The sequence below is a fragment of the Monomorium pharaonis genome, chromosome 2 (genome assembly GCF_013373865.1).
Source record: "Monomorium pharaonis isolate MP-MQ-018 chromosome 2, ASM1337386v2, whole genome shotgun sequence".
Taxonomy (NCBI): Eukaryota; Metazoa; Arthropoda; class Insecta; order Hymenoptera; family Formicidae; genus Monomorium; species Monomorium pharaonis.
This window is the reverse complement of record NC_050468.1, coordinates 23635688-23655406: the sequence shown is the minus strand read 5'-3', so window position 1 is coordinate 23655406 and position 19719 is coordinate 23635688. Positions and strand designations below refer to the sequence as shown.

General features: G+C 30.4%; 1 protein-coding gene across 2 annotated transcripts in view; it reads left to right on the top strand.

Moving 5' to 3' along the window:
- LOC105831046 (ABC transporter A family member 1) overlaps positions 1 to 18534 on the top strand; it is a 50940-nt gene extending 32406 nt beyond the window's left edge. Inside the window, exons 10-23 of one of the 2 annotated variants that reach the window (XM_036282947.1) lie at positions 93 to 166; positions 431 to 883; positions 1113 to 1462; positions 3204 to 3610; positions 4013 to 4270; positions 4629 to 4899; positions 5876 to 6053; positions 6464 to 6800; positions 7207 to 7481; positions 8139 to 8288; positions 8940 to 9310; positions 9875 to 10082; positions 10339 to 10678; positions 11575 to 18534. In XM_036282947.1, coding sequence (XP_036138840.1) covers positions 93 to 166; positions 431 to 883; positions 1113 to 1462; positions 3204 to 3610; positions 4013 to 4270; positions 4629 to 4899; positions 5876 to 6053; positions 6464 to 6800; positions 7207 to 7481; positions 8139 to 8288; positions 8940 to 9310; positions 9875 to 10082; positions 10339 to 10678; positions 11575 to 11654 — 3752 coding nt within the window. In that variant the 3' untranslated portion in view covers positions 11655 to 18534. The remainder of the gene's footprint in view (positions 1 to 92; positions 167 to 430; positions 884 to 1112; positions 1463 to 3203; positions 3611 to 4012; positions 4271 to 4628; positions 4900 to 5875; positions 6054 to 6463; positions 6801 to 7206; positions 7482 to 8138; positions 8289 to 8939; positions 9311 to 9874; positions 10083 to 10338; positions 10679 to 11574) is intronic. The other variant, XM_036282946.1, reaches the window with a different exon arrangement.
- Positions 18535 to 19719: the final 1185 nt, after the last annotated feature.

The window sequence follows — 19719 nt, the reverse complement described above, 5'->3', positions numbered from 1 at the left end:
AATGTTATTTCGCAAAAAAATATTAAAATTTTATTTCAAGTTAAAATATGAAACGTTTCTGGATAAAACCTAAAGTAAAAATCAATTTCTAGATGAGTATGGAACGAAGGATCCACCCTGGTTTTGTTGCTTACCCGAATTTTGGTGTCCAAAGAAAGTTCAAAGGGTGAGTTTTGAATATACATTATATAAGAAAAATATTATATCAATTTTTCCTTAAATTATACACATTTACATTAGGTACTTTATTACTTTTATTTTATTTTCTTTTTTCTTAAAATAAAAACACTAAAATTTTTTAAATTTTCGAAATATTTTTTTATTTTTTCAAAGAACTTTATTCTTTTCTCTTTTTAACAACAAGGACATTAGTCCTTATCGATGAGTTATGAGAGTATCACGGTCGTTGTTTTCATAGAAATATTTGCAGGTACCATCGTCGAATGGCGAGTCTAACTCGTTTATTCCGGGCGAAGAGGCGAGTCGCGACGTGGAGCCAGTGGTGCGCGAGATGAAGGGCCGCGAAGCAATCAGGATAGCCGACCTTTACAAATCGTTCCACAAGTGCAGGCAGTCGGAGATCAAGGCGGTGAATGGCATCAATCTGATTATCTACGAGGGTCAGATCACCGCCATTCTCGGTCACAACGGCGCCGGCAAGACTACTCTTTTTAACATCCTCACGGGCCTGACCGCGCCTACATCTGGTACCGCTCTCATATTCGGTTATGATGTGCGCGATTCCAATGACATGCGGGCAATACGAAGCATGACCGGGCTCTGCCCGCAACACGATATTCTTTTCGACCTGCTGACACCGCGCGAGCATCTCGAGTTCTTCGCCGCGGTGCGTGGCATTCCACGTTCGATGGTACAACATGAGGCATGTAATCAACATCAAAAATATCTATATCTTTCATATTTATATTAAATGTTGCGCTTAGGTAATTTAAAATTTACACTATTTTACACAGGCAACAACAAATATTTATGTTTATATTACACTAATTTATGATACTTTGAGTAATAATGTGCATTAATAATGAAGCTCAGAATTGTTATTTGCTTGAAATAGAATAAAAATTAATAAAGATTACATGTTTAATCTCTAGGTGAAGAAAACTTTGAAGGATATCGATTTAGTTGAGAAGGCAGATACTTTTGCCCGATACCTAAGCGGTGGACAGAAAAGGAAGCTGTCTGTGGGAATCGCTATCATTGGCGATCCCAAAATCATTATTCTTGACGAGCCTACTGCCGGAGTGGATCCCTATTCGAGAAGACAATTGTGGTCTCTCCTGCAATCGAGGCGACACGGAAAAGTAATTCTATTAACGACTCATTTTATGGACGAAGCGGACATACTCGCTGACAGAAAAGCAGTAATCAGCAAGGGAAAACTCAGGTGTTGCGGCAGCTCCCTGTTTTTAAAGAACAAATTCGGCATTGGATACCATTTAACGTAAGGATGCTACTAGTATCTATTTTGTAGAAGAGAGTCATCAATACTGGTATACCATTTTGTTCTTGGACAAATATTTCTTAAACAAAAGCTAAAAATAAAACTTTAAAAACATAAATGTAGAAAGCGTCTTCTGAGTGTATAAACTGTATTTTTATTTCTTTAATTATATCTAAGAAGCCAGTATTAGTGATTTTCTTCTATTACTTAGTAGTTTATGACATAAAAATTTAAAAAACAATAAATAATATATAATTAAAATAAAAATTTTGCTAACAGTCTAAATCCCGGTCGTTATTGTAAAAACAATTCTATAAAATCAAACAAAATGTTAAATACAAGTAAATACAAAATGAATGTTATGATATATTAACAATTTTTTACATAATCTAATATCGTGAAGCAATTTCTGCCTCATTTAAGCCTTCATCAACCGCCATATTTAATACTAATTTAAGATTCTACATCAATATAAAATTGAATACAGTTTAACAGAAACTGTAGTTCGCAAATGTAAAGTCATGTAGAGCCGAAATTATATAAATATATATTTAAATTTAAAAAGGGGGAGTCAGAGTCAAAAGATAAAATTTTTTCCAGTGCCTCTCTTGATCGATTCATCTGCTCGTGTTATGTCCAAGAATTGCTGTTCTCACTCATGTGTTATGTCCATGAATATCCGCATTTCTCACGTGGGACAAATATTATAAGTCGACATCCTCTCTGCATGGTAAAAACTTTGTCGCTAAAATAAAAAATAAATTTTTTTACAACATATAATCGGTATCTCTCAATATGTGTTATAATTACGAATTATATATTATAAATTTACACCAAAATTAAATGATTGTAATCAGTACAATTTGTATAAAATCTTCGAATTAATCCCGTACCATAATTAAATCAACTGAGTTTCTCTATTAAATCTGCATAAGAAGAGACAAATTCAAACATTGAACTCAACGATTGCTATATCAAACTACACAAATGAGAACCGTGAAGACCAAACAGACCAAATTAAGTTTTAAATAATTATGAATATAAAATTCATAAACGCTATACAAAGTCATTATTTACGATGCTGCTAAACAAATTAAATTAATTTTTTAATCTTAATTTTTTTCCATCTAAGATGCATCACAATCTTTACAAAAAATTTTATATGATATTGTTATTCATAACCGTCAAGTCTTTGTAAATTTCATCTATATAAACATTTATAAACTATTAAAAATTCTTTTTTATTTATAATGTCAGTAACTGTTTCTGAAACATTTTTAATATAATTTAAAAAATTTTGATATTTAAATAAAAATCTTGATTTGAACAAAAATTTATAGAAAAGAATTCCAATGTTTTCATAGCGCAAAAAATCACAAGTGATATGTCATGATGACATACAAATGTTTTTTATTGCAAAGTAATATCACCAATGATATGGCAATATCATTGTGACAAAGCGGACATTCGCAAGTTGTGACTTCGTGATATTATTTGTGATATTTTTTCTTTTTATGGGGGAAATATTTTCTTGTTTTGCGTTTATTCTAAACAATTTGATGCAAAAATAATTTAATCTCTATAATACAAAAAAGCATATAAAATAATACAAAAAATTTGACGTCCTTTCCACCCTTTGTTAGCTTTCAACGTTTCAACGGAAAGGAATTGTAAAGTGTATATAGTTTTCTATCAAGAAGAATTTCAAACATTTAATGTAAACAATATTTTGCATTTATAGATTAGTTTTGGAGAGTAACGCCAGGGAACACGCTATCAGTCGGTTAGTAACGTCACACGTGAGTAAAGCGGAGAAGGCGAGACGTCATGGCCGGGAATTAAGCTTTATCCTACCTCACAATTCTGTGGAGAACTTCGCACCCCTTTTCTCCGCCATCGAGCATGAGATCAAGACTCGTTCAAGCAGGCTTGGCATCAGCAGTTATGGCGTGTCAATGACCACCCTAGAGGAGGTATTCTTGCATCTGGAAAAGGATGAGGAAACCGAGTGTACAATGGACAATCTGTCGAAGAAGATGGTACGCAATCGTGCGCTTAGCCGATCGCTTTCGTTGCAGTCGAAGAGCACATCCTATCAAAGCTTGCAAAACGAGGGAATAACTGTACATAGTGATGGCCAAGGAAAAGGTGTGTAAATTATCCCTTTTTATACAGTCCTTATCAAAGCTTTTAAAAGAAAGCGATTCTTCATTTTTCCCTAAAATAAAAAAACGCACGATTTTGTTAGTTATGAATTTAATTGTCGACTAATAATCAACCTATATATAACACGTAATATTACGTTGATATTTCAAATTTATATATAAACATTATATATCAATAAAATTACCGTAATGTGATATTACTGTAATATTGCGTGTTATGTAGGAATATTATAATATCAATATCAATATAATATAATAAATATTAATATTATTTTAATATAATGTTTAACCATTAATTAGTGCTATAGTTATTATTACAGCACTAATTGATGATTAAACTACTATATCACTTTGTACAATGTATAATATTTTTGGAATTATTTAGCGAATGATTTGCCGGACGGCGTTCATAACGATCGAAATCCACCTGTGCTTGGTCTTGGCCTAGATCCCATCAAGATTCGGCCTAACTGCTTTCAAACTCTCTACGCTATGTTACGTATAAGAGTACTTAGACTGGTTAGAAACCTTCATTTGCTGTACTTCACAATTATCATGCCAATGTGTATGACCGTGCTCGGTCTTTACATAAACAGCATCTGGACGATTGATATTAAGATGGAGTCGCTAAAACTTAATAGCCGTAAGTGACTACAACTGATTGCAATATATACAAAATAGAAGACAGCAACTTGCTTTTTTTTTCTTATTTGCATTCAATTTATTTTTAAAACAAGTATAGCACAAGCATAGCATCTCTTTAAAAACTAAAATTAGTTAAATAATATGTATAGAGAATACAACATATTATATTTTGATATTACAGAATTAAAGATTGTTACCGCGAATCAATCAAGTTCTTGAATTTCAACAAAAAAGAGTGTAAAAAATTTATTTATCTTAAATTTTATTTATACAGAACAAATTATACTTTTTATAAATTAATAAAGTTAGTCTTTTTAGAAAATTAAATCAATCATAGTTTGTTTTTCTTCTTTTAGATACATACAACGAAACCGGAATTCTCTACTTAAATAATACCGACCATGACATTACCCAGTTGGTAGACAGCGTAGCTCAAGACACAAAGAACATCGAAGAATATGATGGCAATTTTGCAAATTTAATCAATGTCGCGCCGCATATAGCCGCCTTCAATATTAATGATTATAATCTAAAACCTCCACGACTCAAGCTAACTGTTACATACAACGATACGATGCAACATTCCCTTCCGATATTGATAAATATTCTTTCAAATGCTTATTATAGGTAAGTCATTTATGTAAAAAAACAGAGAGTTGAGTGAATTTTGAAATATCCCAGTTAAAAAAAAATTGATAGAAAATGAAAGATAAGGATCGATACAATCTGCTAAAAATTTTCATTATTTTTTATTGTAAATAAACAATTATTGTTTTATTTTTTTCAGTCCGAAAAGAATGTTATTGTTTCCTATTATTATTTGATGAAAGCAAATTTAATTGTTTAAATAATTTTGATGGTTTTTATGGTTTTAATCGAAATTTATTGTGAAAAAATGATTAAAATTTGTCGCAATTAATTGTATTAATTCTCACCCCATAGGAAGATTTTACAAACATTGCACAATAATGGCATTAAAAATTGTGCTAATATGATTGCCTGTTATTTCAGACGTGCTATTTAACACGTCTGAAATAACACTCAACAGTTCTTCAGCGGAAACTCATAATGGAGAGACATTAATTTATTGACGTAATTTAAACAAATATACTTGATAAGGACCAGAAAATGACTGGCCGAAACGTCGTAATTTTGTAATTTACCAATAAACAATTGCCAGACTATTTACTATTAAAAGTTATTGTAATTTTATAAATCTTTTCCTATCGGGGCAATTCATAACTACAATTAAAAAGCTATCGAATATTTTCTATCGCTTTCTATGAATTTTTTAAAGGAATTTAAAATAAAAGTTCTTTAAAAATAAAAAAGTGCTCAAAGAGTGCATTTTATTATAAAACATTTTGAAAAATATTTGCAAAAATATTAGTATTATGAATATTAATATACTTCATAATAAAGAATTATCAATGACAAATTAATTGTTTGAAATATTTTTAATTTATAGATAATAAAGAATTATTAATGACAAATTGTTTAAAATATTTTTAATTTATAGAAAATAAAACATTGCAATTTAGTTACATATAATAAATCTATTTCAAATTGAGTAATATTTTACGAATTTGTAATTTTTATTTAGATTAATCTTGGGCAAGGACGAGGTCTACACGCCGATTGAAGTCTATACGTACCCCTTTCAACAGACATCACAACCCCAACAGTTCAATCTCGGCACAGCTAGCTGTGCTTTCCTCCTCGGCATGGTTTTCATATTAGTGCCGATTTCTTTAACAATAGACATGGTTTATGATCGTGAGGTAACAACTTTGTTTTTACATCTTAGCTATAAATCGCGTACAGGTCTTGTTTCAGCTTCGATTTTTCTATTTCTATTTCTTAATTAGTTTTTTTGTTTAACTAAAACTTTTTATAATATAATATTAAGCATTTTAATAATATGTTACGAATTAAACAAAAAAAGAATCATTAATATAATTTTTATTTTACATTATTTGAATGTTTATTGAACAAATTGCAAAGCTTTTTTTTTATTGGTTTTAAACGAAAGAAATGTTCTAATTTTCAATATTATGCATTTGTTTATATATGATTTTATAATTTAAAATTGCATACGCGATTGAAGGACTTAGCAAGAAGAAGATCAAAATATAATGAAAATATAATCTTCTTTCAGAGAGATTCTTTATATAATATAAATACTTTTCAGATCAAAGCGAAGAGTCAGCTTCGTGTGAATGGCCTGTCGTTCACCTTGTACTTTCTTAGCTACTTCATTGTGCTAGCCGGCCTGATGGCTTTCATCTGCCTGTGCAACCTCAGCATCGTATTCCTCTTCGATGTGCCTTCGCTACGGGAAATACCGGCCATCATCACACTCGGCATTCTCATCATGATCTACTGTCCATCGTCTATTATTTTCTCTACATGTCTTAGTTACATCTTCGATAAAATGGACTCCGCACAAAGCATATTACCGAACATTGCAACCTTTTTCGGGTTTATACCGTTCATGCTCGTCATGTTCCTCGACATGATAGGAATTGGTAAATAATAATCGACTACTCATTTTTTCTTTTAGTAGAATACTGCGATGGAAGACCACCTTTCTCGCAAGCTTTTGATTTTATTAATTCGCGATGTCAGCTATGAAATAAAATCATTCGTGTATTTTTCTTTTATTTTTAGTATTGTTTTAAAATATTAGATTTTCAAGTTACAAGCCTTTGATTTTAAATGTTAATTCCTAACATTAAAATTGTGGCGTTTTTTATTCGTAGAACCGTTTATATTTTGTTTCTTTTATTTTTATTTGAAATTTTGATTATAAGTTTTATAACTGTTTTTTTTAAATTAATATACTTATCAAGATTGGTATCAAAATATCATCAAAATTATAAAATTGTCACGTTATGATTTGATCTGTCATGTTATGATAATCTGTTGCTCAAGGTGGGATAGCTTCGTTCGTGTTGCACGTGGTCTTTTCCCTATTGAACAGCATGTACGTGCCATATGCAGCGGTGTACTTCGTGGACCGCGTTTATTTGATGTGCTCTATCAACGCCGCTTGCAACTATCTCACTATGTCTGATTATCTCACCAAGGAGATCATAGCGCTGGCTTTTGGTGCGATGTTACAATGTCCGATATGGTTTCTCCTACTAATCCTGCTAGACATCAACAAGAGCGGCGGCAACGTCAGCGATACCTTTAAACGCTACTTGGTTAGCGCAAACTTTAACGTTACAAATTAAAATTTTTACTGCTAATCATAGATCTATTTTTCTTTTGTAAAAATGTACAGTTGTTTTAAGCTATTGTTTTACAGTATTATTAAATACGATTTTGCTTATATGTTTATTCTGCATTACAATTCAAGTCATTTGATTGCATTTTATAGAAAGAAAGATGACTAATAAAATAAATTTATTAATTTTCTTTTTCTTACATAGTTTGCTTGTAATTTTTTATTTTCTTTAAATTTGGTAAGATTTCTTTATTGATTACGTTTAAAAAATTATTTATGTAATCTAGTAGTATCTGTGCGAAATATACAAAAATATACATTTGGGTTTTTCATTATTTAATTTTTTGCCTATTTAATAAATAAATACTTGAAATAAATCAGTGTTTTAAATATAATTTGAAGTATATTTCAATAGTGTTTGAAAAGTATTATAGATCTTATAAATTAAGGACCGGTTGTTTCAACTTTTTGATAAACTTACCTATCAGATGTGTCTATCTTTCTTTCAAAATAAATACAGATAAAAGATACTTGTCAGGTAAAGCTTCCCAATAAATTAGAACAATCGATCCTAAACTTATTAACAATAAAATATTTTTAAAATTTATTTTTATAACTTTTTTCATTCTTATAGTGTGGTGGTGATTCCGTTCATGAGGAAATTATAGAAAACGCAGATATCGGTGAACATGAGGATGTAGATGTGAAAAATGAGCGACAGAAGGTTTTCAATTTTGTCGCTTCGCCAACTCTTGGTCAAGAGCCGCCTCTAGTATTAGTTCAAGTAAGTAAAATAGTAACAGATTAAATTATCATATCTAATAATATCAGTAATGAAAAAGATAGTCAAGTTTGCGGTTAAAATTCTATTAAAATATCTAGATACTAATTTTGAGGCTTTTGACACTATTGATTACATCAGTATGAAAGGCTTCCGAATACTATGATGGTAGCTTCCAACCTTGATGATGCAAGCTGCAATGTTTACGAAATGTACAACGCTATTTCAGTACACGGCATCCATTCGGAAGCCTTTCATATTGACAGTATCTAGACATTACAAGAGATAAATTTTTATTCGAAATTGAAATTATGTCAATATGTATTAGTCAGAACTATTTTTACATTTAATTGCATTTCTATATTTAAATATTTTAATATTATACCTATAACAAGATTAGTCACAGCTTGTTTTAACTTAAAGCATTTTTTATTCTTTAAAACAACAGTTTTAATGCTAACAAACATCTATAAAATACCCTCCTCCCTGAATCACGGGGAAAAATGACAGATATTATAAAAATAATACTCCAGAATTCGAACCTCCCTACTGTTCGTGTATTTGGATTAATGTGATCCTTTTTTTTTATTGTGATGTTATTCTCTTGGTGCGATTTTATTCTATCTCATACGGCCATATAATGCGCAATTGTAGAATCTGCGAAAAGAGTATCGACCAAAAGAGAGCTGCTCGCTCTGCTCATGCTGTTACTCAAGGCGCGAGGATGAGTCGAACATCGCCGTGCGAAATCTTTCATTCGCGGTGGAACCAGGCGAGGTTCTCGGGCTGTTAGGCCACAACGGCGCCGGCAAGACCACGGCGATGAAGATCATCATCGCCGAAGAGGTGCCAACGAGAGGCAGGGTACAGATCAGTGGGCACAACATAAATACTCACATGATGGATGCTTATCGGCAGATGGGCTATTGTCCCCAGCATGATGCTCAATGGAAGAACATCACCGTAAGAGAACATCTGGAATGCTATGCCGCGATTCGCGGGGTTCCACCGAGTGAAATCGATAGGTGCGATCTTTCTCAATATTCGTCTACACAGAAAAAAAATGTAATGCAGCCAATAACATATGTGATTGCGGGCTACCAACTACATAAAATACTCAATACAATAATATTTGCTATTAATGCAAGTACAATGTTGATACTGCAATAGCATATATTATTGTATTGAGTATTTTTTTAATTGGCAGCCCGCAATAACATATCTTATTGAATATATTACTTTTTTTTTTCAGTGTAGTAAAACAGAATTCTTTATGGATATAAGTTTGCGAACAACTAAATCATTATAAATTTTAAAAAATTCTATTTGTGGCATCAAAGTTCTATTATAGCATCAAAAATTACAAATTAATTTTTGATGCTATAATATTATAGTACTATTAATTCATTTTATGATATAAGTATTTTTGTCTTTTTATATGAAAATTATTTAGTTTCTCGATATATGTATATAAGTCAATATTAACTTTCCAACATAACTGATAAAATATTGTTCTATTTTAATTGCAATGTCTATTTTTCTTGATGGTCCTTAGATGTACCTAATTCGTTCTGTTGATTGTTTTGCAGAATCGTGGATTTATATTTGTCCGATCTGCAGATTCAGGACCATGCCGATAAACAGAGCCAAGAATGCTCCGGCGGAACTAAAAGAAAACTTAGTTTTGCAATGGCAATGGTCGGTGGTCCCAAGGTGATTCTCATGGATGAACCGAGCACGGGCATGGATCCCAAATCGAAGAGATTCCTATGGGACACAATTCTTGCTAGTTTCCAGGTGAAAGCACCATGCACTACAAATTAAAGCTATTCTTCTTAGTTTTATCCATATTTTTTAAATTATATATTCTTACAAAAATTTATATTTATACTAACATAAGTAAAAAAAAAAAATAAAATCAGAATAAATAATAAATATAGAAAGATGAATAATAAAAGAGTACAAAATAATTGTAAAAATAGGTCAATATACAGCGATATATTCACATTAAAAACTTAAAGACTTCTCTTCTAAAGATATTTTTAATTAACAGGGTGGCAGAGGTGTCATATTGACTACCCACTCCATGGAGGAAGCCGACGCGTTATGTTCAAGAGTCGGCATAATGGTGAAGGGTGAACTGAGATGCATCGGTTCAACTCAGCATCTAAAAAATCTCTACGGTGCTGGCTACACCCTAGAGATGAAGTTGCAGGGCGGCGACTGCACACCGACGACACCTTCTGGCGACAGGATCGCCGGCTTAAAAGAATTTGTTGCCGGCCTCTTCCCCGACGTCACTCTGGAAGAGAGCTTTGCCGATCGGTTAGTCTTTGCCGTGCCTCAACATGCCGTAAAGTCGCTGGCTGAGTGCTTTACACAATTGGAGAAAGGTGAGCAGAAAAAATTGAAGGATTTCTTAATTTTGGATTTCAATAATTGTCACAAAGAACACAAAAAATTAATTTTTTTAATCCTAAAAAACAAATACAGAGTGCTTTATCACTCAAAACAAAATTTAAATTACGTTTATTTTCGCACATTTTTCGTGTTTCTTTTGTTTTAAGTGGATTTTTCAATACTTCTCTGACAAAAAATATCATGTTTATATATACATCATCGTTTTCTTCATTTAAAAAAAAAAAAAATGCACTACTTGATTATTAATTTATTACTGATAGAAAGAATTGGTTGAAGGAGAAGTTTGAAATTTCACTCTGTTTTTGCGTTTGAAGATAGAGAAATTCAGTTTTGTTTGTTAGATTAATATAAAACGATGAGCTGCGTTTAGAAACATCACCCGAGTGTTTCCAGCTATCATTTTATCCTTGTTTAACATTCGATAACAAACAAGGATGAAATGATATTTGAGGGCACTCGGTGATGTTTCTGAACGCAGTCATGAATATTAAAAAGTGGAACTGAAACATAAGAAAAACATAAAATAAGTAATTTTATTGATTTTTGTGTTGTGTAGAATGTTTCTTCAATTTGAACATTTTCAGTTTGAAATTTTTTAATTGCAATAGTTTTGAAAATCGCATTTTAATCAATAGTAATTGGCCAATTTTTAATTTGCAAAACTTTGAATTTAAAAACTTGATCTAATTATAGCGTAGAGTAAAAGTAGAGAAAAATAAAAGTAGGGTCTATCTAGAATTCTCTTATTAAGACTTAACGACTTCAGAAACTAGAATTTGAAGTTTTCTTAAATAAAAAATTCATTTTAACCTTATTACAAATTGATCATAGAAAATTTTTGTAACTTTTTGAAAATTTTTATTTGCAGCCAAACTCGAACTGGATATAGAAGAATACAGCTTTAGTCAAACTACTCTGGAACAGGTGTTTCTCAAGTTCTCACACTAGGGCACTTTTCTGAAATGACGATGTGCCGTCATCATGTGATAATCGGTGATAAACTCGCGATTGGTGCGAAAGAGTTGTTCGTCTGTGCACGAACATGTGAAGGAGAAAAATATGTGCTTGAATATGACAAATGTTTTTAATTGCTTGGTTTCCGAAATTTGTAAAACAATTTCTACTGTTCTCGCTAACAAATTATATGACAATTACATGACAATGTGATGAAACGTGTCACCTTGTTATAAGGCGTCGCAGAAAATGGAAATAACGAACATAATGATTATCTAACAGCTCTAGTGTTGTATTACAAAAGAATATCAAAGAGACACATCGTCTTGTGCCTTCAAATCCTTGGAGGGACAATGAAGTAACGAATAGAAAGAATGAAGGGAATAAGAGGAATTTATAGATAGTTTTAATTTTATTTCCAAGTGTTGCATCGAGGGATAATAGGCCGTTTGAAAAAAAATTATAAATAAGGAAAGAATACGATGAAAAATGAAGAACAATTATCCAAAAATTGTAGCGTTTAAGATAAAGAATTATTATTTAATTGTTCCGAGATATTGAAAAAGCAATTAGGAAATTATAGAACAATGAAGGAACAATTAGACAAAAACGATGTGTTGTGTTTAAATATTATTAGTATTTCCATACTAATAATATCCAACATATAAGTTAAATTAGACCGTTGATTTATATTTGTTAAAGCAAGAATGAAGAAATGTAAAGTAATGAAGGGATAGCTAAACAATCGTCTTAACATTACGTTCGACAACAGTATTAAGACGGCAGAAAACTAGGGAGGACAAAATGGTGAACAAATAGATAGCTATATACCAAAGTCTAGACTTGAGGGAGTGTTAAAATAACTAGTCGCTTTGTAGCTCCAGACTGACAGAATGTTGAAGGGGTAAGGAAAACTACGAGGGAACACATAACAAGTTATAGTCACTAGATCTAGCCATGCAATTTCGAAAGAGTATTAAATCACAAATCGTCTTGCAGCTTTAGAAGAAGAAAAAGAAGAAAGAACGTTGCGGAAGAAACAGAAACGATATAGTAGCATGGAACTTAAAAGAAACATTAATGAAAATTCTTTGATTCCAAGATTAAAGAAATTACGGAAAAAAGATAGAGAATTTAACAATTGCTGTGGTAAAAATTGTCTCGTCATTGCAAAGGGGAGAAATTGCAACGACGGGAGAATAGTCCATTAGTTCTAGCGTGGAAATACTTTGAGGAACATCAGGAATAAAACAGTTAGGTCGAAAAAATGGTGAAACGTGAAGTTAAATCCTTCAAATGATACTTCGGAGAAGGTGTCGAGACGACAGACCGCCTTCGAATTATCGAAGGAACGATGAATCATGGGACTGTTAGAAATAAATAGGAATCTAATAATAGTCTTTCCTTTAGGAGAATGTCGAGGTGACAGGGTGGATAAGGGAGAGACGTTGTCGGTGGTTACTGTTCGTGCTAGTGAACGAGCGCAATCGTCCTTCGCGAAAAGACTCTCTCATAGTTTTGTGTATTTATTCTATAAATAATATCGTGGGAATACGTACCATACGAGAGTATAGACGCGATTTTTGAGCACGAGCTCCCTTTTAAGTGATGGAGCGTTACTCTTAAAATTGGGTTTTACGCTCGATATTTACCCTCTAAAGTTTTTAATCTGACATTGCTATCTCTCTTATCGGCATTGTTTCATTCGTTATAACGTCGCGTTCGAGAATTAGATTCTTTGCTGTCGAAGATCAGCGTTCGAGGGTGAATGTCGGGTGTAAGCGCAGCGCGATGCATGAGGCACATGGACGTCCTCGTGACATAAAGTCGACATTATGTACTGATAGTTCACTTCATATTTGAAAATTTACCGATAATAGATCTTGTACCGATATTGCACTGGAATTGGAGCACACGTTCCGTTGTTCTCGGACAGGACGGCTCGTTCGTGTTTCGATAGCCGCAAATCGATAGACCGGCTCGAGAAAATGACAATTCGCGAGATTTCAGCTTTGACCGATCAAAATCCTGAAAAATCTTTTACATTATGACCATATATATATGCAAATAAATTGCATTATATAAATCTGTTATTTACATTAATGTAATATTATTTTATCTGCAATCTTGTACGATTATTGATTGCAGAAAATAGATTAAATTTGATCGAAGTCGATAGATAATACAAAATCATTTTGCACACACCATTAACAAGATTTTGTACATATTTCTTTTCGTTCTCGGTATAAATTCCAGTTTACAGACTGATAATAATAATATACTTTAATTTTGAAAAAGAATTTTCGAATCTATAAAAGAAATACATATAAAATCGCGTTACGAAAATTTTGTAACACGATTTTGAACTGGACTACTCACCCCTACATTTTTGTACGTATTTTAACTCTGTAAAAGAATTTTGCATTCTATATAAAGCCAATGAAAAATACCCAAATAGACATATTTCTGCATATTGTCTGCATAGTGAAATTTGAAGATTAAAAATGATGGCATATATACTTAAAGATGCGTCCTTATAGGACATAAATGTCGTCAGCAAAAGAAAGAGGTCTTTTAATGCTATAAAAATTGCGACAATATGCTGCTTATTTTACCAAAAGCAGAATGCAATTAATCCATTATTAAGGCAATGATTTAAATTGATGTTGCAATTTTATACTGTTACAATAATATCACATTTTATAAATAAATTTTTGTATATTGTATTCAGCATAACATGAATATCTGGGTACAATAAAAAATATATAAATGGATTAAAATAAAAAATATCGATAAAACAGACGGCTTGAGAATCCTCTTAATAAGGATTTATTTCTAAAACTTATTTCTACCAGATATTAAAATTTGAGTGAATATTTGTATATATCACTGAGGTCTATGTTAATAATTTATTTAAAAAAAAAAAAAAAATTTCTCTATTGCGAGAGATACAGTACAACGGTAAAAGAGAAAAAAATAAGGCCTAATTTAAATTGAAATCATTTTCCTGATAAACCTGTCAAAATGATTTCAAAAACAAAAGGATTGATTTTACGAAATAAAATTGTCATGTCAAGTTCTTCTCATCCATCTATTTTCTGCATTCAACTATTACAAAAGAGCACAGACAGTACTATAAATACTTTCTAAGTTCTTGCAAATAGATTTTTTTTTTAGTTGGAAGATTGGGAACAGATTTGTAATAAAATTTAATTTTTTGAATTGCCACTTTTTTGAGCCGAGTCATCAACGTGGCGTCAATGTGACTTATCGGGCCGTGCTGGATGCATCGAGTTACGAGAAGTGTTCGAGAAGTAGCTTTCATCGCGGAATATAATTACCGCAAATATACAGATTATTTAAGCTTATCAGTCGAGAAGCTTTTTAGGTGAATTTTCGGATTTTGAGCATAACGTGCAACGTAATACGAATGTAATATTTGTACTTATTAAAATTTCTGAGAAATTAAGAAAAATTCTCCCTAAAAGACATGAATGAGAAATAAAATGAGAGTTATTTGAGTCATTCAACACATTCAATGATTTGCACTGAATATAAAATTGAATTAAGGAAAAGTGTCACGTAGTCACCTTAAATTACTTTTCTTCGAATAACGCTGCAATATTCTGCCTATATTGTGATTAGCATATTGGACAATGTTTTATTCTCTTTTGACAAGGATTATATAACGTGCCTCGAGTTCAATGTATATATATAGTATAGATGCGTAATTCGTGAAGAAGCCGTGAAATGTAATTGTAAATGTCACGTTGCTCAGAGTGAGGTGCGACTATTCCCGAGAGAATTATGAAAGTGTCGTAGCGATTTTTTTCTATCTTATTATTTTTGTTTCAAACTTCCTCCATCTGCGATTGTTTTTTGAAATACTCCCGGTAAAGTGTCACATTATTTCTCGAACACCTCTCGCACGTTTTCTACACACATAATTAAAAGTATCCCAAGAAGGGCCGTAGTCTTAAAGAGAAAAAAAACCAAAAATGAACATGGTCTTGTGCGCAACTAGAACGTTTTTCTTGTGTGATAATAATCGGACACTCTTTACCGTTAAACATCGATTGAACAATACAGCGAACGATTCCGAGAGAAAAGCATTTGAAGATACTGTTAATATCGTAGGTTTAACTCTTTGCACACGGCAATCCTGTTTTACACATCATTACCCTTCCCGATTGAATAAGGATCTTGTAAAAAGAAAAATTGAAAAATAAAATTTAGTTAATAAAAAGAAATGTTATTTTTTCTTCTGTAATTATTTTATGTGAAAAGAATTTTTATATATACATATATATAATTTCATACATGTATAAATTAAATTCATGATATATATTTTCCTTCAAAACTTATCTTGTACCATCATTCGAGTGTAAAGAGTTAAGTCAATTTTCTGTCGAGAATAATTTCGCACACTTTAATAGTCAACATAATGAAGAGAGAACTGATGAACATTAAGCAATATATGCAAGAAATTGAAATAGATACGAGTATGTGATTAAAGGTACGAATGGTAAAGGGCGTCAATTAAAACACGATTGATCATTCGATCAGGTCGAAAAAATATCTTAGTCCCTTCCATAAAAAAAAATTATTTGTGAGATGTACCCTAATTAATTTATATATTGTTTACAAATATATAGTATACAGGCTATCCTAAGTTCACTGTTTTTTCCCCTTTAATGACATTCAACAACATATTTCTCAAACAATTTTGGTTTAATTTTTATTCAAATAAAAACTTAATGGAAACATCATCTTTTCATTCATCTTTAATCTTGTATCTTGTAACATCTTTACTTGTCAAAGTTTGAATTTTTAGAACGTGTTTCTTTTAGTAATAGAAGATTTGAAAAAATAGCTCTTTTGCTTATATTTACGTGCTTTTGTAAAGAGAGAAAGAGATACGCAGTGAATTTGGAACAGTTTGTATATAATGTTATTAATAATTGTCTCAGCATATAGTAATTTGAAAAGAAAGCATTTTTACGTGTGTATATAACTTTCCTGATCGTATAAAAAAGAGAAGTAATATGCTTTTTATATTGATGTCATCGATATTTTAGAAGCTCGCTTTTATTGATTTACAAAAAACCCGGGATGATAATTATCCTTATCCAATTTTTGAAATAACATAGTGAAACCAAATAAACTTTATCTAATGTCAAATTGAAATGAGTGAATTGTCTCTCTGTCACAAGATAGTATATCTAAATTTATATTTCTTATTTATATTAATTGTAAAATTTCTAATATTTTGTCCATTTGTATTATTTTTATATTTCTATTTCATAGAGATGCACTGATACCTAATTAGAATATAAGGATTATTTTTCAATTAATTGTTAAGTAATACAATGTTCCAAAGTATGTTTCTTAACATTCACGAGTAGAAATTAAGTTTTTAGATTTTTCAAGAATAATGATAACTTAAGATTTATATACTTCCTTGTGATTATTTTAATGTATAGTTTCATTTTGATCGCCTATATATATTACACAATTAAGGCAATGCTGACGTCGTCTGTTTAATCGACAAAAATACTATTTTGTTAAACAAATTATATTAATTTTACAGAATTATAATTTTTTTTACATATTTATTTACATGATAATATTGTTATGCTCTATCACGGTAAGGAAAGAAAATTCGTACACTTACACTTTACTGGGAAAGCTAAGAACTTTATTGAACTTTTACAAGCGTTTCAAAATACGCTCTTCTCAAAAATCAATATATCGATCAGGACAGCTGACTGATCTAACAGGCGCAACAACATATACGGCTCTGGTTTAGTTTTGTAAAAAACAAAAAATTTTTTAAAATACATTTTTTATTAATATGCAGGTTAAATGTGCGAAATAAAGACAGAGAGAGTTAGACGTAAAATAAACAAAGTTAAATCGTCAGAATTAAGTTTAGAAGCCCGATTTAAGATAATATAACGTTTGAAAAATTATGTATATATATATATGTGTGAGATCGATGTAGTAGTATACAAGTTCTGTAGATGTTTCGTAAATCGTATGTATGTATTATAAATCGTATATGTGCAAGTCGAGTTTGATCAGTAAAACTGACGACGCCAGCATTCTCTTAACATAATTATGTAAAATTAAAAAATTATTATTATTATAATTTTAAGGTACAATTTATTATTGTTATTTAATATTTGTTTCATAAATTATTGTGGTAATTAATAATTTTCTTAATCCAAGTCACGCCATTCAATTGATGATTGCATTTAATTAAACAAATATATATTTAAGAAACGTAATTCGCATGCAGTTATGTGTGCAAAGGTTTTATGTTTAATCAAAAAAAGGAAGAAGCATCGAAAGAGAATCGAAAAGGTTTTGTTAAAGCTAAATTATTATAACTGCGAATAGATAAAGAAATTAATTCGAATTCATTTTGTAAAATCGAATTTTTGATTGTCAGAAATCAGAAATGCGTTAAAAAAGGTGTTTCCTGTTACTTGCGCGTTTCTGTTTATTCTATTTATTATAATATAAAATATAATATAAATTATAATGATTTCGCATTTCTTACAAATAATTAGAATAGTAATAAATCTTTTATTCCTATTTCCGATACGTAAAAGCATTTATAACATTTTAATTCTTATAGTTATTTATGAATTCATACACTAGTGAAGGATAGAAAAAAATTGTATCATTATCAAATCGATGTTTGATTTCGACTCTCGGGATGTCACAACTCTATAGAATTTGTCAACTTTTTTTAAAAATAAACTTTTCTTACAAGAACTGCACTAGATACACGTATTTCTACTCTAGCTATACCTCGATGAAGTTTTACTCAATATACACATATAATAAACGTAAAAAAAAAAAAAAATATCTGTCCATAGTATCTCTCGAATGGCCGTTGTCTCCGTATCAAAACTAACGGCAGCTTTCCGCGAAAGATAACTTTGTAAAAAACAAGACATAATTTAGATCGAACTAGGCTTTCCTCGTTGATACTTTCAAGCTTATGTAGAACTGTTTCTTAGGATTTTCAACAAATTTCGTAAGCTAGAATAAAATCCGAAAGAATTTCGTATGATAAATTTGGGCTGAATCATTTGACTCTCCGCATCCTGTTTTCCAATTTTCATCATCCGATAAAAAATACAAGTAACTATTTACACCAAAAACGTTTCTCATTCATTATTCACAATTAAAAAAGTACACGTTGAAACAAATGAAATACAGAAGCTTAAGTTTATGATAGTAACAATAATGAATGGAATCTCACTTAACGTCATTTTCACTACATTTTTTTATTCAATTGTCAGTATAATAGAAACGTGTTTAGCTGTTAATATTAAACAAAATTTGTATACATATTTCCATTTAATTTATACTGTTCAGAGGAAATCACTATAACGTACGATTCCATTAGATATATATGCTGTCCTTATATACGATTTTATACAAGTTTTTTGAAAATTTACTCATTTTTGAACTAATTTTCGAGAAGCGCAATAAATAAAAAGTTTAATTTTGTAAATTTCTTAAATTATTTAATAATTTATTAATTACTAAAAACTATTAAAAGAATAAATAATTTAAATACTATTTTTAAATTTTTATTGCATCTATTTAATAAATATAATAATGTATTTATTAAATTTATTAAAATAATCTATTACATAATGAATTTTTTTTAATTAAACCTATGAAATTTAAATTACACCTTAATATTACATCTACATACTGAAAACGTATAATAGAATTTAAGAAAAACATTTTTCTTAAATTCTATATTGTAAAAAAAGAAATACAATTTTTTAATATTATAGCATTTATAAAATGTTTTTCATTTTCTAGATGTTTTACATTTAAAAGTTCTTTAAAAATTAGTTCAAAAATAAGAGATTAATATAATGTTTTTCCAATTTCGTGAAATAAAAACCACGAATTCTAGACTTGACTTGTTTTAAATAGTTACGGAAAAATTTTGTTTTTGCTGTTTACATTAATTATTGCAAATAAATTTTTAATTTTATTTATATTATTACTTCATACATACTAAAAA